This window comes from Natrix helvetica, assembly GCF_964273705.1.
Source record: "Natrix helvetica genome assembly, chromosome: 2".
In the NCBI taxonomy this organism is placed as follows: domain Eukaryota; kingdom Metazoa; phylum Chordata; class Lepidosauria; order Squamata; family Natricidae; genus Natrix; species Natrix helvetica.
This window is the reverse complement of record NC_138552.1, coordinates 123895497-123919447: the sequence shown is the minus strand read 5'-3', so window position 1 is coordinate 123919447 and position 23951 is coordinate 123895497. Positions and strand designations below refer to the sequence as shown.

The 23951-nt window shown below is 35.9% G+C and overlaps 1 protein-coding gene across 4 annotated transcripts in view; it reads left to right on the top strand.

Annotated features, from left to right (window-relative positions):
• The window catches only part of RUNX2 (RUNX family transcription factor 2), a 241195-nt gene that overhangs the window by 117601 nt on the left and 99643 nt on the right, over window positions 1–23951 (top strand). For 3 of the 4 annotated variants that reach the window (XR_014174649.1, XM_081944429.1, XM_081944431.1), the window contains exon 6: window positions 21380–21553. The exons of the other annotated variant lie outside the window; for it this stretch is intronic. Coding sequence is in view for 2 of the 3 variants with exons in the window: in XM_081944429.1 (XP_081800555.1) it covers window positions 21380–21553 (174 nt within the window). In the remaining variant the exon portion in view is untranslated. The remainder of the gene's footprint in view (window positions 1–21379; window positions 21554–23951) is intronic. 4 annotated transcript variants of the gene reach the window in all.

Below are 23951 nucleotides of genomic sequence, written 5' to 3'. Positions count from 1 at the left end.
TATCTATCTATCTATCATCTATACATACATACATACATACATACATACATACATACATACATACATACATATAGTTTTGGAGGGGGGGCAAAGAAGGGACAGCATCTTATCATATCCAGGGGGAGGCAACAGGTCCCTTGTAGGTCAGAGATTTGCCCTCTGAATCGGAGCAGGGGTGGCAGCATGGCAACATGGCTGCACAAGAAGCTGGTTTCCAGCCAAAGCAACTGAACAGGAGTGTGAGGATGAGATGAAAGGCCAGTAAGAAGATTCATTTAACCCACAGTCATAAATCAAAACTTGGGAAAGGCAAAGAATCTTGAGAGTACAAATAATATTAATAGACAGATCTGGATTTTGGCAAAAGAAATAAAGAAAGGGAAAATGGAGTGTTGAAACACTACCCCCCCCAAAAAAAGCAATATGCTTGAAACAATTTGGACAGAAAGGGAGAAAGCAGAGAAGTGACAAACCCACTCAAATACAAACTCTAAATTTGGTTTTGGATTTGAAATAGAAACCAAACATTCTGAGGTGATGTACTTCGTCCACATTTTTCCCAACTAATATATCTTAAGCAACTCAATTAATGAGAGATGAAATGCAACAAGGGAGAAAAATCAAGAAAAAAGCACCATTTTCTCACTGATAACTGATAACCTAATCTTGCCTGTGCCGGAAGTTTTAATTAACCAACTGCCATAAATCAGAACTTGGAAAAGCAGGAGATGGGAAACATTCCCAAGTTTGGCTGTATGCAAGTTTGTTCCAATTAATATATTTTGAGCAACTATAATCAACGAGAGGTGGAAGCTAGCAAGGGAAAAATAATAAAAAAAATCAAGAACTGGGAAAATATGAAGTTTTTTTCTTTTTCTTTTCCTGCAAAAGATCAAGATGGCTCTAGCTTCTCTTCCATTTTCACATTAGTTGAATTAGCTAAATTTAAGGTGGTCCAGAACTTCAAAATAAGATCTGTATAACTAACTTCAATTTTGGAACTGGACATTAGGGAAGAACAAAAACCAAGATGGCTCCCATAGCTCTTCCTCACAGCAGCTGAAGTAGATAAATTTAAGGTGGACCAGAACTCTGAAATAAGAAATGTATAATTAACTGTAACTTTGGAATTGGACATTATGGAAAGATGGGAATTTGAAGAACTATGTGACATTATAAAAATATGCATAAATAATCAATCCTAAATAGAATTTGAATTCAGAGAAGCAGGTATTTAAAGAAGAGGGGAAGGAAAAAGGAGGGAGGGATAATAAGCTTGATCTTAACTTGATGCTTTTCAACTGCCTTAAACATGTTGGTTGTGTGACCTTGGGCCAGTTGCTTTCTCTCAGCCCAACTCATCTCACAGGGTTGTTGTTGTTGGGGAAATAGGAGGAAGGAGTACTAGCTATATTTACCCATCTTGAGTTATTTATAAAAATAATATAGGTGGATTAAAAAAAAGTCTAAAAGATACTCCCTTTCCTAAAAGAATACAGTGGACCAGTCAGCTACCTTAGGCAACTTCCATTTATCATCACAAAATTGCCAAGGATTACAAATTGAAAAAATGAGGCAGAGCAAGGGTTAAAACTAAAGAGATCTTTCTCTCTCTTTCAGATAGCTGAAGGCAGTGTGATTATAAAGATACAATGATCTGAGGAAAAACCTATTTGTTTAAATCCAACACACTCCATTCTCCTCTCTAATATAGCTTTTTCCATAAACTATTAAAATACTCCTTTTTTTAGCCTGCACCATTAGCACAGTGCCAGAGCTCCTGAACAACAGATTGAAACTGGAATTTGAAAAGGGCTCAAATTCAGACTAAACTTGTTATAAACATCTTTGGACCTTCAGTGAATGAAAATCTGTTCCAAAGCAATCTTGGAATTTTGCCTTCCATTGAGTCTGATATGTGCCTAGACTCAAATTAACATATTTTGATATTTAATAATATAGTATGTTCTCCCATTTTAAGTCCTTTGTTGTGTTCCTTTTACATTACTTGTCATACTATAATATATCCCTAGTTTACTGTTATACATTCTAAAAAATTTCAGTCTATCTCTTGTTCCTAAACCGTGTCCACAATATTTGCATTGTTCACAAGACAAAAATCCTGTTGCATGGCTCAATATTGGCAAGAAAAAATGTTTTTGGAGGATACTTTTTCTCATAACTATGGTTTCTGATCTATTTTCTAGTTATTTTGTTAGAAAGAGATTTTCTTTATTTCTTCTAATAACTTCATACAGCAATATTTATTTTTTAAAAGACATTCCAATTTTATCACACTGTTCATTATATATTGTACCATTCTATTGTTACACATTTTTCTTTTCAAAGTCTGTAAGGATTTCTTGTTATCCATTTTTTAAAAAGATTTCAGAACTCGGTAACATACGGTATGGAAAATCTAATTGTTGACAAGCTTGAACAACTTCTTTTGAATCTTATCAAAATCTCAGTTTGGAAAACTTGTTGGTTCCAAACTGTTTTTGAAACTAAAGAAGCTTGGAAAAGGTGCTTCTGATGCAGAACTGAATTCTGCCATTCAAAAACAATAAGACCACACAAGACCAAATATAACATAATATTATCAGGTGTCAAGAACATAATTAAGTTTTCAGATTCTGCTAAGTCATAATGAGGTGTGTTTGGTTTTTGCTTTTGATGTTTTGCGACCTCTGGTGTTGTTATTTGTAAAACCATGATTAGTGGCTTAGTACATAATATGAACCCAACAATTGTGGCTTATTTAAAACCATACTTTAAAAAATTATGGAACAATGTGAAGCTTCAACCCAGCCAATGACTTTATTGAAGGTTTTTTCTCTCGTACTGACGGTTTTCCTTAGTTGGATTAAAAAATCAGGACTTCAATTTAACATCTGACGCTTAACCAATAGAGTCAATTATTAAACATATTCTGAAGAGATAAAGAGCCAGCTTCTAAAGCACATAGCCAATACGTCAGATTGATCTTCAGGGTTTCATTCTGAGTGTGTTTATTTTCCATTGTAAATGTTGCATTTGTAGAGTTTGTTCTCTCTTTGCTTGATTAAAGTCATACTTTAAACACTATGATATATGCATTTTCTGTGAAATTCACCCAATAACAATCATTACTTTTATATAAAAACAGCTGATTTTTTCTACAAAGTTATACACGAGCATGAGAGACTCATTCCAATGAAAGGAGTTATAAAATTGTCTATATAATTATTTTCATTGTATTGAGAAGCAGTTGATTCAGGAAAGCAATTAATGTTATTATATATGGTATTTGTCTTAGAAAATTCATAGATTACAAATAATCAATTTCCTTTTGTTGTACTAATTATGATAAAACTGTAATTGTGTGTGAGATAACTTTTATAGCAATTGGGAAATTATTTTGACAATCTATAGCATTTTGAAAATATTCCTATATAGATACCTAGAACCAAAGCATCCTAGTCACAGTGGATCCTCATTGTTTTCACTTGTATTAAGTGTCATAAACCAGAACCATAAATGAGTCTAACCATTTTCCTTTCTTTCCCTCTCTATCAATATCCTTTCTTCCTTTCTTCTTAATTTCATCTCTGTCTTCTCTATTGGATGGTAACCATCCAGTGAAATAAAAAGCAAAGATGAACCTGTTTTTAATACTGCTGTCAGTTAAGGGTTCTCATCAGATTGGAAATTCAGAACCATCTTCATTATTGTATATGCACTCTCTTTTTAATATCAAAATTAAGTATATAGGAGGCTTTACATTTTTCTCATTTATGCCCTGTTATCATTTAGCAGTCAACCGTATACAATTTTTCTGCCATCTGATACCAAGTTTCAGTGGCAAAAGTTTGATCTTAAAAATGTCATAAAGAAGAATGAAAGATGAGGCGACCCATGAGTTGCCCCTCTCTGTTTTAAGTGGCTTGAAGCCAGAGTATCCTAAAGACTACACTTTGATGTAATAACTTTTCCCTATATTATTTACAACTTCTGAGGGTCTTGGGAGATTATGAACTGAATTGATTTGATTTTGGATGAACTAGTCTAACTGTTGCTTCAATTGATCATTCTTTTGGAATAATCCATTTTTGAAACAGAGGATCGACATTACTCACTGCATTCTTTTAGGTGAACTTTTATAAAAGAGCGTACAGCTTTCCAGTTTTCCAGCACTCTTGACCAGGCTAGGTTGTAAAAGCATAGCTCATATTCAGACTTTTTCTATACTAGATTGTACCCTTAAATGGATGATGGAATTAGGCTATAGACATGCAAATTGAAATCTGTTAGGTATCAAAAAATATGACAGGTTGCTCCAAGGATTGCTCTGTAATTTTCTCGGAAAGAGAAAGAAGCAAATAATTTGTAGAAAATACACAATGTAGCTGTTGAAGTCAAACTCATTTTACTCTCAAAGCATGTGTGTCTGTGTATAGGCACTCCTATCCCAGCCCTAACTACATGTAGATCTGTTCAACCATTTTATGGTCCATACCAAATTAGAGGCTAGCATATATTTAATTTGTAGAATTTATTCTTAGTACAGAATTATTCTTTTAATGGTAAGTTATTGTAGATATTCAAAATAGAATGGTCACATCCTTATATGTATAGATGAACAAGTACTAGCAATTAATTGCTAAATTTTTGATCACATCTCTTATCTCTCACTGAAAAAATAATTCAAATGCAGCCAAAATATGATCTTCCCTTAATTGTATAGTTTATTATTGTTAAAAGCTTTGAGTTTTGTATCTTTTATAAATTGAAATGGCAAAATGGAATCAGTGATCTGGAAGAAGCAAAAAAGCTGTGGGAGCAGATCTCCATTCAGCAGGAGAAACCCTATTTCATCTTAAGAAAGTAACAGAATAAAACTAATCAGAGCAATTTGCAACATTCTTGTTAAACCTTAAAATTATTTCATATAATGATGCTACAGCCCAAGAAGTCAGTCAGAAAAGAGGATACTTACAAGAGAGGAACATTTGAAATAATAATTGGCCTTAGAGGGTATAGAATCTCAGAAGTGATATAATAGGGCAAAGGAGCTTCACTGACATATGCTTTGTTTATTACACCAACCAATGAGTGAATTCTGTGTCCAGAATGCAGGAATACTAGGAAGTATTCCTTCTCCAGTAATATTGTACTGCAAAAGAGGGCATACAAAACGTTTGCTAAACCAATTCTCGAATACAGCTTGTCTGTCTGGAATCTGCAATGTACAGTATATCGAACATGAACACAACTGAGCGAGTCCAGAGGTATTTCACTAGAAGAATACTCCACTCCTCTACTCACAACAGTCTACCTTATGCCACCAGGCTCGAAATTTTGGGCTTGGACAACTTAGAACTACGCCGCCTATGGTGTGACCTAAGTGGAGTACACAAAATTATCTGCTACAATGTCCTACTTGTCAATGACTACTTCAGCTTCAACCGCAATAATACACGAGCACACAATAGATACAAACTCAAGGTAAACCGCTCCAAACTCAATTGCAGAAAATGCAACTTCAGCAACAGAGTGGCCAATGCCTGGAATGCACTACCTGACTCTGTGGTTTCTTCCCCAAACCCTCATAACTTTAACCTTAGACTGTCTACTGTTGACCTCACCCCATTCCTAAGAGGTCAGTAGGGGCATGCATAAGCATGCCAGCGTGCCTAACGTCCCTGTCCTACTGTCCCCATTGATTTGTATCTATTTCCTGTGATCTTATTCATGTTTATTCTTATTCCGGTTATCTTGTACATGAGTGACAAACTAAATAAATGCATTAAAAATTAAAATAACTTTCAGCATATTTTAGTTTCTTAATCAGGGTTTGGGAAATGCAAAAGCAAGAAATGTATTAAGAATAAATTTTTCTGACGAAATCACTAATAATCACTAATCACTATAATTATGCAAAAATTATATAGATTAAAGAATATTGTAATATTCTACAATTTTTATAGAAAGAAAGGCATCCATCAAACTGACTAGATAGTATAGGCTAGACAGTCTAAACCCTGTGGAGCTGCCACTAACATTTAATACTATTTAAACCAAACAGCCAACCTTTAAAATTCACATTTTAAGATAATGTTAATAGGACAACGCCTTAAAAATGTTTAATTCTTCTTATTTACTAAAGGTCTGCCTAAGAACAAATAATTATCTGTTTGATTTATGCTGCAGTTTATAAAAATGAAATAAAGAAGAAAAATCCTTCCTTCCTTCCTTTTTCTGTCTTTATCTCCTTATATACCTAAGGAATTGTTTGAGATCCTTTGAATTCATATGCCATATGTTGGTTTCAGGTGTCTCAATATCACAATAATTTGACATTTTTCATATTAGTTGGCATTCATATCTCTGGGCTGGAATGTCATTGGAATGTATAGGCTTTGCATCTCGGTGCCTCAGTAACCGAACTCCTTGGAAAGGAAGGAAGGGTACATAGGCTATGAGTCTCTCCCTCATTTGGTGTTTACAAACAATAGGAATGCAGGGATTAACATAGTAGACTCCATTTATTACACTTGGGTGGATACGGCAATTATGTGTCTATAAAACCTGTAGTAGATTGTGCAAGAGCATTAACCTACATGATTATATGGATGAACTGCTGTTCTGCTCTAGAGACCCTGATTACTGAAGGATGTATCTCTTATGAAAAAGGACAGGATTTTTTTCCCCACAAGAGCATATTATTCCAACGCACAGCAAAGTACAAAGAAAAAGCATCTTTTTGTTTCCAACTTTATTTAGACAGATGAATTTTATTAGTGATTAGTGTATTCTTTCAACCTTGTTTAAGAGAGCTTAAGTAATCTTCTTAAAACCTGTTTCATGGGTACAAGCACAATGGTCTTTTAATTCAAGAAAGCTGCTTGTTGAAAGAGGCAGTACATAAACACATATCTATCTATTCCTTATTGCTTAACTGTTGTTTCTTCTATGCCTGAGCTCCACTTTAACCACAATGTTCAGCCTTGGTTTTGGAAATAAATTAAAAAGCACCTTATTGATGTTTGACAAGCAAAATGGTTCCAAAGCAGCATACAATTGGAGGGATCTCAGACTAGATTAAAAATAAGCACTTTAAAGCTATTATAATGGTTGTGTTTATATTTCTCTCTCTCTTCATTCCTTCAAAGTGATCAGGTTTCACAAGTGTTAAGAAAAAAGTCTTGTTCTGCCAGGACTTGGAAGTATTCCAGTTCAAGCAAGAGCTTTTCCCTTGCCTATACCCCTCCCTCCCTCTTCTAGATAGGGACACTTCCCCTCCCCCTTCCAGGTCTTTAATGGAGTTGGACTAGGCTTCAGGAGTGTCTTTTTGAGAGGAAGTCTCTCATTCTCTAACTTTATGACCCTGATAGGTTTATCAAGTCAGAATATGTCTGCTTAGATTTATACAAGTCAAAGGCATTATGGCATGCCAGAGACATGGGATCACACAACAGATTACTTTAAAAATTATTTGCATTCTAACAATGGTCATCACCATGGTAATCTGGCATTTTCTCATGTGGGCTGAAGCAGCCCTATCAATGTGAAAAGAAATCATGGCTCTAAACTATTTCCCCTCAGCGTTGAGATCTTGTTGATCCTCCCCTTCATTAATATCTGGTCTACTTTAATTAAAAAGTTAGATTGAAAACTCACAACTGAAAAAAGTGCTGCCGCTTACAACCAACCATTTAACTTTCTCCTTTGAGAGGAAGGACATTCATAAGGGGCCTGTAGTTCTATAAATTCTCATTTAGAGCACAGTATGTGTAGATCATGGCTTCACTTTGCTACATAGAAAGAAAAATAAGAGACTCCAGGGGAGACCAGTACGGCTGCATAAAGGGCTTTCTGACAAACCGAGGGAGAAAAAGCACAAGTATAAAAAATGGAAAGAGGGACACATAACCAAAACAGAATACCAGCAAATAACCCAAATCTGCATGGATAGGAAAGCTAGGGCTCAGAATGAACAAAGACTTGCAATGAATGTCAAAAATAACAAAAATAATATATATATATATATATAGATAGATAGATAGGATATAGATTATATATATATATATATATAGATAGATAGATAGATAGATAGATAGGATATAGATTATATATATATATATATATATATATATATATATAGATAGATAGATAGATAGATAGATAGATAGATAGATAGATATAGATATATATATATAGATATATATATAGATATATATATAGATATAGATAGATAGATAGATAGATAGATAGATAGATGATAGATAGATAGATAGATAGATCTATCTATCTATCTATCTATCTATCTATCTATCTATCTATCTATCTATCTATCTATCTAAGAAGAAAGTCAAAGAAATGACAGATCCAGTAATGGGAAAAGATGGTAAGAAGGTGAAGAGCAGCAGGGAGAAAGTGGAACTGTTTAATTCCTTTTTTTGTATGTTTTTACACAAAAGGAAAAAATAATGCAACTTCTCAAAAACAGCACTGGGGGGGACAGAATAGGAAAGCAGGTTGAAATAGGCAAGAGATTAGTAAGAAGGCACCTTTCACTTTAGATGAATTCAAATCAACAGGGGCCAGATGGTTTACCTCCCAGGATATTGAATGAGTTGGCACATGTGATCTTGGAACCACTGAACAGAATTTTTCAAAGACCTGGAGCATGGGGGAATTGCCCAAGGATTGGAAAAAAGCTGATGTGGTTCCAATTCTTAAAAAAGGGAAAAAGTAGAACCAGAAAACTACAGACCAATCAGTTTGATATCAAAATCCTAGAAAAAATAATAAAGCAGCAGATTTGTGAGCACCTAGGATGGGTTTGTTAAAAACAGAACATGCCAAATAAACCCTTTTGTCCTTTTTGATGAAATGTCTAAATTTATTGGATTAAGGAAATGCTGTAGATATAGTTTACTTGGACTTCAGTAAACTATTTGGCAATGTAGACCATAGCCTAGTTCTTGGTGCAATGTTGGATAAACACTACCACTACCAGATGGATTTGTAATTGGCTGACCAATTGTACTTAGTATGTAGTCCTTAATGGAACTACATCTACATGGAGAGAAGCATGTACTAAGGTTCTCAAGGTTGTCTTAGGCCCAGTACTCAAAATCTTCACAATAATAACTAAGAAGAATCTAGGTATCCTAAGTATGAGCCATCTGTGTCTTGCAGCTGCCAAAAAAGCCAATACAGTCTAGGCTGCATCAATAGAGGAATAACATGAAAATTACAAGAAGATTTGTAATAGATCTGATTATAGATTTGAACAAAATGCTAAGATATAGAGATTTAATTGATAGACAGGGAAACTTAAAAATAATTGAAGAATTGGCAGAACAGAACATGAAAGTTGAAAGTTACCTTCAAATCAAAACTAAATACAATAAATATATCAAATTATATGACATCGAAACAGAACCACACGAATTGGATAAAATTATTCAAAGTTCAGATAGAAAGATGATAGGGAGAATATATAAATTTCTCCTGAAGTATAAAATGGAAGAGGAAATTGTGAAAGAACAAATGATAAAATGGGCACAGAACTTTGGATATAATATTGAATTAGACAAATGGGAAAAATTTTGGGGAACAAACTTAAAAATGACACTCTCAGTTGCATATAAGGAAAACCAATACAAAATGTTTTATAGATGGCACCTGGCACCAACAAGGTTAGCTAAAATATCAACAAATACCTTCCCAAAATGTTGGAAATGCGAATTGATACACAGAATGTATTACCATTTATGGTGGACCTGTGAGGAGGCTAAAAAATTTTGGAAAAAGATCAAAAATTGGCTGGAGGCAATAACGGGGGTTAAAATAGAATGGAAACCTGAAATTTTTTTATTAGGAATAATGTCTGCGAAATACAAAAAAGAAATCCAGTATTTAATACTACATATAATTACGGCGGCAAGGATTGCTTTTGCCCAGAAATGGAAAAACAAACTAAATCCAAGTGAAGATGAAATAATAAGAAAGGTTATGGACTGCGCTGAAATGGACAAACTAACTAAAGAAATTCAGGGAAAAGAAGAATCACCAGGTATAGGATAAATGGTAGAGGTGGTTGGAGGAAAGAAACAAGAATCAATGAAGGAATGTAACAAAACTCAAAAATAATAGTTATGAGTAAAATAAGAAAGTTAAGAATGGTGAAACTCAAATGAAATACAATTGAATGGGAAATAATATAAGATGAGCGCATCGATTGATAACTGCTATTAGAAAGAACAGGAAGCTCCTGTTTGTATTGCATTGTGTAAATGTGTTGTACGTCTAAGTTTTATGTGTGTGTATTTTATGTTTGTTAATAAAATTGGAAAAAAAATTACAAGAAGTGGTAACACTGCTTTACACTGAACTAGTAAGGGCACACGTGGAATACTGCATCCAGTTATGCTCATCGTGTTACAAAAAAGATACTGAGACAAGAAGTGGGTTGCTCCCGGTTTTACTACCGGTTTGCTTCGCACGCGCTTTGAGCAGTTCAATGTAAATTGTTCTTCGTGCATGCACAGAACAATTTAAAATGAACTACCCAAGCATATGCACTACTAAACAACATGCCGGCAACGGCAGTGGCGACCGGGGAACTGGTTCAGGGGCGTGGCCAACCAGGGTTGCTGCCAGTTCTGCGACCCAGACCAAAATACCACTACTGGTTTGGCCAAACCAGGAGCAACCCATCTCCGACAGACCTAGAAGGAGCAACAAAGGTGATAAGGGGGACTTGAAGCTAAATCATATCATGAACAGGGAAAGTAGATATAGCCTCATGAAGAGAAAGGATAAGGAGTTACATGATGCCTGTCTTCCAGTACTTGAGGGGCTGACAGAGAAGAGGGGTTGAGTTACTCTCCAAGGCACCTGAGGGAAGAATAAGAAGCAATGGATAGAAGCTTGTTAAAGAGAGATCCAACCTGAAGCTAAGAAGAAATTTCCTGACAGAGCAATTAACCACTGGAACAGTTTGCCTCTTGGAGTTGTGGATGCTTCATCGCTGGAGGTTTTCAGGAAAAGGTTGGACATGATTAAATAAGTGAGAAATAGTGATACATATGTTAAATCTGTTCCCTTCTTCCATTGTTCCATCTCAAAGGCCTTATTAGATGGCTGTCTGTAGTCTTCCAGAAGCAGCAGAAAAAACATTGCATACAGGTCCACCATAAACTGAGGATAACACAGTAAGGAGTTAACTGGCTCCCAACACCACCAGAACTACTTGTCTTTATTAGGCCCCCAACTCTTGAACATTGTTGAAAATGTTTTACAAAGGATACTGAATTAGGGAAGGCACATAAGGTTGGTCCAGGAATACATTCAGACAGAACGGGAATAATTTACCTAAAGATTGCCCAAACAAAATAAGCAAAATAGTTACTGTAAAGAAAGAGGAGGAGACTTTGGTATCTAACTGGTGAAACATTTTCACCAAACTATATTTTCTTTATCTTTCCATTGCTGCTTCTCCTTAGATACTTTTTCACCTGTCAGATTTAATTACGTACTAGGTCCCTTAGGCTTGCAACATGCCAAACTCGACATAGATTGATCTAATGGATTGGAAGTAAAAGTACTAAACAGCATATTCTGTGTATCTAACCTACAGGTTAACAGCGTTATTCTAGCAACTTCACAGGTGCAAATAATTATGAGTGCTATTTCTACCATCTGCCTCTAATATTTGACAATGTGAACAGTAGGAAGCATTGCTAACTGTAAAACTGTCGTTCTAGCTAGATTGAAAGCCATGACACAGTTATTATCTTATTTATTTTAGATATATACTACTTTTGCTCTATGCAGAGGGATGAAAACAGCTATGATATAAATAGATACAAAGGGGAAAAAACCAAAGAAAAAACATACAGAAACTCTAGTTAAAGAGGTAAAACTTCATTTAAAATGCAGAGAAAGTAGTTTCAAGCAGAATGTGTTCATGGGAACAGTGCAGGAGAAAGCAACTTCCCAAGTAATTAAGTTGGCTTCTATAACAGACATATTTAAGTAGACCTTTCCAGCTAATCTTACTGCCATGGCAAGTTCAACATGATAAATATGGTCCTTCAAACAGTTAGGCCTGAAGGCATTTTTTATACATACAGTTTTGAATGCTGTATTAGATTGTGCCTAGAAAACAGTTGGCAACCATTGGGCATTTTTCTGCATGGTCCAATATTAAGCTAGCAGTCACTCTATTTTGCATCATTGAAGCTTCCAGACTCTCTTCAGGGCAATTTCACAGTGAGTTCATTGTGGCAGTCAATCAATCTTCCATTATTTCAACAAGGCATAGGTAATTGGCAGATCCAACTGAATCAGGAACAGACATGATTTATGTAATAGGCATTATTGTGCAATCCAGCTCTCTGCTGCTCCTTGAGGAATTAAGAAACAGATTGAAGTTCAAGGAAACGTCCAGACGTATTTGCTTGTTGTTTTAGGAGAATACAACTGCATCTAGAACAGGCTGAATTCTAATCTGTTCTTCTGCTAATTAAGAACCCTTTGGTCTCATTTCAGTTTGTCTACCCTGTTAAAATCTAACTTGACAACCAAGACCAAGGGCACCACAGAAGCAATGCTTATAAAGACCGGGCCTGTTACATGATCCAGAAAAATACTATGGACAATGTTATAAAAAGCTACCATCATAGGAAAGAGAAAACTGTGAAGTTTGGAAATTAGGAAATTAGCAATCTTGTGCTGGATGGCTTAAAGTGGTGACAGGCAATGGGACAAAAAATTGAGGTTCTTGAACTAGAAATGGCTGCTTTTTTTCTTGCATTCCCACTTTTCTTTACCTGTGTTTTTTTTTAAAAAAAAACAAAGGTGTCTTACCTCTGCTACTAGAATGATTCCATTTCTTATTCAAAAAAGTGCCTAAAGCTATTTAAAAGAAATAAGCAGCCTTGCTCTCATTTCAGCATGTGAGTAACAGTTATAAAGTCTGTATAGCACCTTGTTTGGAGAATTATAAGAACTTTTCTTGTGTAGAGCCTAGGGCTTAATTATGTAATTATGTCTCTTGGGTAGATTATATATTTCTTCTCATAATTACGTCTATCCAACAGACTGGAAGGACTCCAAGATTTCCGTTTTCTGGGATAAAAATGGTTTGGCTAAGTTTTGTTGCTTTTAAAATAAAAACAACCTTGGATTGTACAATGCAGCTGGAGGATTGAATATGAAAGCCAACCAAGAGAGCAGCACTTATTTTTACAATTAAACATTTATATTAATATATAAAATTTTAGTGCGGAGTTGGGTTTTTCCTGACTTCTTTCTCAAATCCTGTTGTAGAAGCATAAATTTACTCCTTGTAGATGATTTATGACACTCTTATTTTCCCTTTCAGAATAAAGCTAGTTGGCTGTTTTGGAGCTGAATGCTATCAACATATTGCCTGAAATTTAAATTAAAAGATAAATTGTAGTGATGCAACAGAAATAACTTTACTCTATTGAAACAGAGCCACTGTTGCAAAGAATCCAGCCTTAATTCTTACTTACTTACTTTACACAGTGGGCAGAATCCTTTTAAAAATACATTATAATAAGTAGTTTAATCTTGTGACTTTCTCAGAAATAAGTTCATTGTAGATTATTCTTAATATATGTTATTAGACATTATAATATGGCATTCATATGTCTTAATATGCATTATAAATGCATGACTTGTCCTACTCTGTGTGTGTCTCTGTGTGCCAGTGACGTGCGGTGAGGTTTATGACTGGTGAGGCACTGACACAGTGCTGGGTTTCAAATATTTTTAGACTTGTGGACTTCAACTCCCAGAATTCCACAGCCAGGCATGCTCAGTTCCAATTTAAAGCGACAGCATGTTTTTCTCCTTTGCTCCTTCTTTCTTTTTCTTTTTCTTCTCCTTCCCCTCCTCAAACACACACACACACACACACACACACAGAAGTTGGATTGGACTATCTCTCCTAACCCTTCCCTCTCTCACTCACTCTCAAACAAACCCACACACACACAAAAGTTGGATTGGATATCTTTTCCAGTGGCTTGAAAGCAGCTCCTCTGCCACCACCACCCCATTCCCCTGCTGCCTTTCCCAAACACCTCCACCATTGCAAATGCAGCCTGCTGTCTGGGTGGGAAATGCCTGGAACACAATAAAGCCCACCCACCACCTCCTGCTGGCAGGCTGGGGTGAGAGGAGAGGCAAGCTGAGCCTTCCAAAAGAAAGAGGCTGGGGGGAAGTGTGTGTACTACAGCATGGCTCTTTGCCTGGCTTCCTGCCTCCTCCTGTGGTCTCCTCAGTGCTCACTTGTGCTCTCCCTCCCCAAGTGTAGTTTGATTGCAGGTGGAGCCACATTGCCTTTTCAAACTTGTAATGAATGAAGCTGGGCTAGATTTTTATATAGTTTTATCCAGCTGTGTGTGTGAGAGAGAGAAATGAATGGGGGCCTGGGGAGGAAGTCACTACACTTGGGGAGGGAGAGCACCAGTGAGGTTAAGCAGAGTCATCCATGGTGAGGCAGCAACTAGCTCAGCTTTTTCCTTTTACTTTTTTTTTCATGATGAGAGTGGTGAGGCTGTGCCTCACTTGCCTCACCTGACTGCACGTCACTGCTGTGTGCGTAGGACAAGTTGCATTTATAACACACACACACACACTCTAAAAATGTCAGCCAAATCTAATGGGGCATGTGTATAAGATTGCTGTTCCTTTTTCATCAGTTGCATAAAGTAATTTTCTTCTTAATCTGAGCAGAAGACCATTTTATATGGAGCTTTTTATTTTGGTCAGAAAACAGAATCAGATTTGGCTTCCCTGCATAATCCAATAGATCAGGGGTGTCAAACTCAAGGCCCGGGGGCTGGATTCGGCCCACGGGGTGCTTAGATCTGGCCCATGGGTCCACCCTGGAAATAGCGAAGGACCAGCCCATGGTGCCTCTGCCAGTAAAAATGGAGCTTGAGTGGGCACTCTCTCTCCTGAGCTCCGTTTTCACTGGCAGAGGGTTGCAGGAGGCCATTGCAGCCAAAAATGGAGCTCAGAAAGCCCATTTTCACTGGCTGAATGCTCAGGCCACACAGGCGCCCGCAACATGAGTGACATTGAGTTGGCCACATCCACCCTGGCCAAATCCACTCCAGCCCCTCAAGGTCAAACACAACCCTTATGCGGCCCTCAATGCAAATTGGATGAAATTAATTTTAGGTTCCCTGTTTTAGTTTAGTCCCTAAACAGAAAAGTGTGGCTGGCTGGCTGGCTGGCTGGCTGGCTGGCTGGCTGGCTGGCTGGCTGGCTGGCTGGCTGGCTGGCTGGCTGGCTGGCTGGCTGGCTGGCTGGCTGAGAGGGAAGGAGGAGGGAAGGAAGGAAGGTTCTCTGCCCCCCTCTTGATGGATCACAATGCAGTTGGGTGACAAGAACGGATTGCAAATTTTTCGAGGAGGCAGTGGAAGTCAAGAGCAGAAATGATCAGCCAATTGGATCAACTATCAGGTCCCTCTCTAGAAATTCTTCTGGCAAATAAGAACACTATCCTTTGGAACATTTATTTATTGTTCTATATAAATAATTTACTAATCCAGTATTCTTACATTGCTTTTCCTTACATTTGTGTGATTTCTTTGCCATTACATGCAATTCCTCATTTGAGAAGCACAGATAGAAAAAGGTTTCTGTAATTAAGCAAATTGCCTATATCTTAGCATCTTGAAGTTCTTCACTCTTGCAAAATCTAAAACAGCCAGCACCACAGGATTTTTAGTTGCACATTGCAATGCTGGACACATTTAAGTTTTAAAGAACTTACAACTGTAAAAAAGAAAATCTTCACTATGTGTAACAAATGGAATGAGGGGTATGCTATAGTTGACCATAAAAATATTTGGGATTTCTGCAAATTGTTATGTGGAAAAGCTTTAATCCTATACGTAACATAATAATCCTAATATAAAAATATATAACATCCTAATATGCTGATGGGGCATTCTATGCTGGGGGTGGCTGACAGACTAGAGTGCGGGTGTCAAACTTGCAGTGTCATGTTGCTGTCACGTGAGGATTTACGACATTTTTCCCATTCATGGAGCTGGGGTGGGTGTGGCCTGCATGCGACACATCCCACTGGCCTCCAGTTTGACACTCCTGGTAGAGCAAAGATCCTCACTCCTGTCTCCTGCTCTCTTGGTTTTTAATTTTTGTTTTACTTAATTTTTCCTAATTCTAATCATTTTGCATTAACTTTTTATCATTTTGTAAGTTGCTCACTCACTGCCATAATGAAATGGGTGATATATAAATGTAATAATGAATAAAATAAACAAATCCTGAAGACATAGAACTATGGAAATATTTCTAGCCATGTAACTCCCAAGCAATGGGTGAAGCATCCTGCAGACAACTGAAATACCATATGACTTATGATAATTTCCTATTTTCTAGAAGTGCAGACTACTCTGTCTCCTGCTGGCAAAATTGTGAGGGCTCCCCCTAAAGCTTTTTCAGATAAAACATTTGTATTTTCTGATGTAAATCCTAATTGCTTACCCTATTATGAATCTATCACCTCCAAAGTTTCCTTAATAAAATATATCCTAAGTCTTATCCTCATCACACTGTGCAGTTTTTTACACTTAGAAAATAGTAACTCAGCAAGCTTACTCTGCCATTGCATCTTTTCGTCCGTCCCTCTAACTGTTGCTAAATTAGATTTGAACCATGTGTTTAGCATGTGTATTATACAGGAAGACATTATCACACGCAAAAAAAAAAATCCTCCCCTCTAGCTTTGTGGGTGTCATTGTCATCCCTAATTTAATTATGTTTTCCTCCTTGTCTGCCACTTTACAGACTATCTTTTTAAAAGTTTTTTTTTAATTATCTGTCTATTTGAGAAAATATTCTGCATTCTTAACATTGCTTTACTATGGATTTATTCTGTTGTACAAGAGAGAGACAGATAAAAAATAGAATGTAACTTTATAATATAAATTATATTAATGCATTTAATATTAATTAGCATTTTATTTAATAACATCTTTAAATTGAAGAGATTATAACTGCAAATAAACTTAGTATTTCTTTTAGGCCCATTTGAATTGTTTTTGTTAATAACTCAAGGCAACAAACATAGCTAATACTCCTTCCGCCTTTTATTTCCCCATAACAACAACTCTGTGAGGAGAGTTGAACTGAGAGAGACTGGCCCAAAAGAGCAATAATCATTGTATCGATATAAAATATGTAACATAATTAAATTAGGGTTCAGATTAAATTAATCAAATTAATCAAACTTCTATTATTTCATTAAAACTCCGCTAACTATATAATTCTACCTTTTCACCATTTGCTCTACTTAGTTTTATATAAATCATTATATATAGGTAGTCCTTGACTTAATGATCAGAACGAAGCCTGGAGTTTAGTCCTATGCACGATTGTGCTTGATTTAAAGACCAGTTTTGCGATACTCATTAAGGAATCACATGATCATAAGTCAGAATGCAACTTATCCAATGCATGTTTTTTCCTGAAAAAAGGCTAACAAGAACAACTGGGGGGAAAATCATGAAATAACGCAACCTGGCCATCGAAACTACCAATTATGGATGAAACATGTAACAGTGATACCCATTGTCATTGGGGCACTTGGTACCATGTCCAAGAATTTTATAAGATGCATCAACAAATTGCAGCTTCCTGCAATAACACCTGTGGAACTGCAAAAAACTGCGCTACTCGGAACATTGTATATTTCAAGAAGGTATTTGGTTGATACCTAGGACGCTGGCAGCAACCCCTATCAACCATTAGCACCAGTCGATGGTATTTGTGATGCATTTTTGAATGTTGACTGAGTTTCATGTTTAATGAATAAAGTATAATAATAATCACAAAATGTAATCACGTGACTCTACGTGGCTTGAATTGGTTGTAAATGGAAGCCAATTGCCAAATGCCTGAAATGCAATCTGATAGCTATGTAGCAGTCAAAACGTCAAGGATGGGTCTTAAGTAACTTTTTAAAAAAAATCTGACATAATTTCAAACAGCTAAGTGACAGGTCAGAGGTTGAGGGCTCTCTATATGCATTTCAGGGGGAAATAAGTTATTTTGATTTATTTGGAAAGCCTCTTCTAATACCAACCTGTATTAATTGCCTACCTTAATTTTTCTGCATGAAAACGTTTCCTAAAATATTTGATTCAATTCTATCTCTTAATATAAGCAACTGATACTCTGAAAATACATTATCTCACATAGAATAAACTGTAAACAATAGTTTTAATATTGAGTCAATGCAATTCAGAGGATATATCTAATTGCAGGCATCAGTACATTTATTATGGATTTTGGTATTACATGATACAGGTAGTGGTCCCAAGAAAAAAGACAACACTTGTACAAATTGCACAGATCAGTACTTTTGCCATACATTGCCATATAATGCAGGAGCATTATGCCTTCAAAATGGTCTTGCTTATTTATGCCCTCCTATTTTTTATAAATGACTTCTCAAATATTTCCCACTGGAATATGTCCTAATCTGATCTGTCTTTAGTCCACAAAGTCATATGTTGCAACGGGACAGGAAGATTGCTGAGAAGCTAAATCAGAATTAGAATAATAGAACTGGAAGGGACCTTGGAGGATTTCTAGTCCAACCACTTGTTCAAGCAGGAAACCCTATACCATTTCAGAGAAATAGTTGTCCAATCTCTTCCTAAAAACTGCAGAGCACCCGCAACTTCTGGAAGCAAGTTGTGCCACTAATTAATAGTCCTGTCAGGAAATTTCTCCATAGTTCTAGATTGCTTCTCTCCTTGATTAGTTTCCATCCATTGCTTCTTGTCCTGCCCTCAGGTGCTTTAGAGAATAGCTTGACTCCCTCTTATTTGTGGCAACCCCTGAGATATCAGAACACTGCTATCATGTCACCCCTAGTCCTTCTTTTCATTAAACTAGAAACACCCAATTCCAGCAACTGTTCTTTATATGTTTTAGCCTCTGGTCCCCTAAATATCTTTGTTCTCTGCATTCTTTCTAGAGTCTCTTTTTTACATCGTGATGACCAAAACTGGATGCAGTATTTTAAGTGTGGTCTTACCAAGGCATTATAAAGTGGTATTAACACTTTTACATAGGATAGACATTTGAATTTGAACAATGTTTAATTAATTAAATTCCAGACAGTATTTTAAAGGACTATTCAACAATTGCAAAAAAGTTTTGGGGTTAGTATCCAGGTGAGATGTTCGTTGAACTAGACATTCTCCATCTTTGATGCTTATTACGTTGTTATCTTGTTTCTTAGCAAGATATCACCTAAGAGAAGTGCTTGAAATTGCAGAAAATTATAGTTAGCATTACTCATGCTTGATTACATTCGTTAATGGATTTATAGTAGTTTTACTATTGGTAATGCATTTTTAAAAAGTATTTAAAAATTAGTAATTTTTCATAAAAGTAGCACTAGCAGTCTTGTTGGAAACTGTTGCTAATATTGTAGTACAGGTAATCCGCAGTTACTGGCCATAATTCTGACTGGCAACTCAGTTGCTATAAGCAATGCAATTGTTTATCCAGACTTACAATATCAATACTGACTGTGGTCATGAAACAAATCACCCACAGCCATTGAGCACAATGTTATGTGACGGCAACTTGTGACTACCTACCAGTTTCCTCATTGACTGCTGGCTGTGAAGGTCTCAAATGGTGGATTATGTGACCTCAGAATGATGCGTCCATCATAAATGTGTGCTGGTTGCCAAGCACCCGAATTGCAGTCATGTGATTGTGGGGGATGTGCAATGGCCTCAAATTCAAGGACTAGTCGTCAATCTCTTTTTTTCAGTATTGTCATAACTTGAACAATTGCTGAACAAGTAGTCGGTAATCAAGGACTAGCTGTTTTTGCAGGATTGCTTAATTGATGATTCAGGAAATAAAATTAAAATCTCTATGGAAAAATCATACTTCATTCAGGTACATGTGGGGAGAATCAAGGCCATTGAGAACTTGGTAGACCTATGGTTCAATGAAGTCTTGCTAAAAGTGATTTCAAGTTGCAAGTGCAAATTAAAATGCAGCAAAATAATTTTTTTTATGAAGGAGCACAAAGAGCAACCTGATGTTTGCCAAAATACAATTAAAAAACAAACTGAAGAGGCAAACTTCCTCATTCCCACCCCAAAACCGAGTTACAATTAAATATGATGAATATTTACAAATGGTTGGATTTCTGTCAGAAAGAAAAAAATGGTGTGGAAGGGAAGAGGGACAACTCAAAGTTGATTAAGAATGTAACAATACTGGTTCCTAATTGGCAATAATCCTTAATAAGCGAATACCTGCACCAGTTGAGGATAAATGATAACATGTTGAACATCTGATTTGACACTTCTTAAATCTGATGCATTACTATGGTGTTTAACAACTATTCCAAAACAAAAATAAAAGCTAAATGTTATTTTAACACATCCAGGGGAGAATAAAAAATAGTCTGGTTGAAATGAATCAGCTGCATTTTTCTCAGCTCAGTTTACCATATGGGAAATCTCAGTACAGGTGGTGAGGCCAATGAATTCTAAGAGGGAAATATTAAATGTATCTTGCTATGTAGTAGTGGATAAAAGAGATAAACCTGGAGTCTTACATACAGTAATTTGGAATAAGACTCCCATTAAATTAATTTTGAACTGTCAGTGACTGATTTATTTACATGAACATAGAAACAGAAAAGATGAGAATCAACAGCAGAAAACTAAAAGTCAAAATGAGACTGAGAGATCATATGAAAACTAACAGCTGTATTGAGGACAATCCATAGATGAGATTTTAAAAAGTCAAGATGGCAACCGTGACTATCCAATCAAAGCATCGTGCTTTTCTTACCTCTGTGCAATGTAATATGCAAATAGAAAAAGGAACATGAGTTTAATCATGCAGATAGAGCCTCCATGTTGATATTTTGACTCCACAGCACCTCCGCCCCCCAGATGCCTCTGACTATAATAAGTGACAGATTTTTTCCGAGGCATCACTATTAGCCTGTGCTTTCTATGGATGCTTGACAGTCAGGACATAATCGTTGAAGAAAAGCTTTATATTATGAAATTCCTGCTTTTAAACAATCAATTGTATTGCTCTGATATAAATTGCTATAAAGACTGCGGTGATTTGTTCTATGCCTGCATAGCAATACAAGTGCCTTCCTTGTACCAATGCTATAGTGGGTGAAATAGTCCATACTTTGGTCCCTGCACCAGCTGCAGATTGCATCTAAATTTTCTTTGGTCTCACAATAATAAATAAAGCACTTTAATAGTATTTGTCATGCTAACCACCCTTTTATTTTATGATTTGCTGTTTCCAGGGCACAGACAGAAGCTTGATGACTCTAAACCTAGTTTGTTCTCAGAACGTCTCAGTGATTTAGGGCGCATTCCTCATTCCAGTATGAGAGTAGGGGTACCGACTCAGAGCCCACGGCCCCCCTTGAACTCTGCACCAAGCCCTTTTAATCCACAAGGACAGAGTCAGATTACAGGTAAGAGACAGAGCCATGGGCTTGTACAGACCATGGTAATCACTGATTGTAGGTCTTCTGTTGCTTCAAACTGGAGAAGAATGTTGCCAAATAAAAGCATAAACAAATGTAAATTACCCAGGGATAGTTTTTATTTCTGTAACATTGATTACTGGGACCTTTTAGATTATTCTTTCCAATTTGAAATAAAAATTAAAAGACATGATATTAAAATCTAAAAAAAATGTTCATCCTTGGGATAATGTTCATGTATTCATAAAATATATTTGACTAGTCCAGTGGGGTATCTTTATTTAAGATGACTTGCATAGCATAGTAATTTCCCTCAAATATTACTTTAACACATATATCCTATGTACAGTGCCAAGAGTCACTTTGCATAGTAAGATAGGTAGCATATAAATTTAATAAATAAGTGAAATTATTCCAATGTCCAATTATAAATCACAATTATGAATCAGCCAGCTCTTAAAGTTATAGACATTTCATTAGTTTGCAAGCTAAAATGGATTTCATTGTTTAAAATATTATGTACAGAAGGAAGGAAATTCTAAAAAAAATGATGGTTCATTAAAAAAGGAGATAAATTTAATAAGTAGTTGTTTAAAATTAATATGCAGATAAATAATAATTTCACTGTCTTCCATTTAATTATAAGCAGCTTATTGAATAGAGCCAAACTACATTATTTCCACTATACAGCTTACTTATGAAAAATAGGTTTTAGAACTATCTGAAAGTTACCTTTTGTGTAACTTGTATCTGTTTGCAGATCTAATCAATTGAAGTTCTGAAAACATATTTTCTTGAAGAATTGTGAAGGCTATTTGGAGCCCAGGCAATCAACTTTCACTGTAGCCTATTCATATATTACTTATTTGTAGGGCATTCATTTAGAATGTCAGGGGTGGAATCTGCATTCCTGGTTTTCCCATCATTATTCCCCTACAACTCTACATCATGGCATTCTGTAGTGAGCACAAAAGTTTTAACTAGGGTTACCATAACCTGGACGTCTGATTTTTAAAAATGTGTGTCTCTGTTTGTTTGTTTGTGTGTATGTATGTAGAGAGATAGAGGTAGAGATTATAGAGATATAGATTTATATGGCGCAGTTCCAATATTTCTACATTTCTCCTGTAGTAAACAACTCAATAATAAATACATCAAAATATAAAAAGGGAAAAGGAGTTATTAAAAGGATGTAAATTTATATCTTCTCAGGATAACATTTTCCACTGTGAAGGTGAGGTCACCCGGAAAGTCTTTTCTCATACACTACTCAACCACTGTTGAAATGAGGAGAAGTGCTTCTCCATCAGATTTTGATCTTCAAAGAATTCTAAGCCTTTGCATCACTAATGCCTTGAATTCTAATTAGAATTCAAAATGAAAAATGATATAGCCCTTGCAAGTACACAGTGTGATCTGTAAGTGTGTACACAACATCATTGGGGCATCTTTAAATCATGAACCTGATTCCTCCAGGAGATCACCTCCCCATTTAAAGCAGATTGAAGTCCTTTTAGAATCTGTACATCTCTGGACCAAAAACATTCCACTATCATCTAGAGTAAGTTTCAGTTTAACCAGCTTCCAGAGTATTAAAATGTTGCTTGCATTCTGCTACTACATGTCTGTTCTGTGCATTTCTTATTTATTTAAGAATGTAACAGTTTTACTGGATAAGGCCAACAACTCTTCTACTCCACTATTATGTCACATAGTGACTAACCAGATGTAGGTATAGTTGTCCTCTTCCACTTTTGTGTCTTAGAAACTTTTGAGTATGCTCTAAAAGATAGTTTACAGTCATCCAAACTGGTGATAATTAAAAGACCGGTTCATCAGTCCCCTTGTAAAACTCCCTAAATTGCTGAAGTATATCTGTTTATATACTGTTTATCTAATCACAGAGGATATCCCTGAGGTTTAACATTGAGAAAGGAAGAAAAAAACATTTCTATCCCTATTTTCTATACTATATTCATATCCTTCTATCAAATCTTCCCTTACCTATTTTCACATAAACTTAAAAAAAATATTCCAAGAAACTACTCTAGATCCTTAGCTGCTTTGGCAGTCCTTTTTCTGCACATTTTCCAGCAATTCCTATCCTAAGGACTCCAGACATGGAATATATCTTTTTAGCAGAGTCACAAACCAGGCTAATGTATCATGGAGCTTTTCATTTTAAGATTCCCTTCCTGACAAGCCAGGAAGGGAATCTATACTACTAATGTATGTGTAAAGTTTGAATTTTTAGAATTCATATACATTATTTTCCACTTGCTTACATTAAATAATACTTTATTTGCAGCTTACCATTGACAATCTTGATCATACTATTGATTCATTTACAATTTTGGCCATTGATGTAGATCATTTTTTAAGGAAT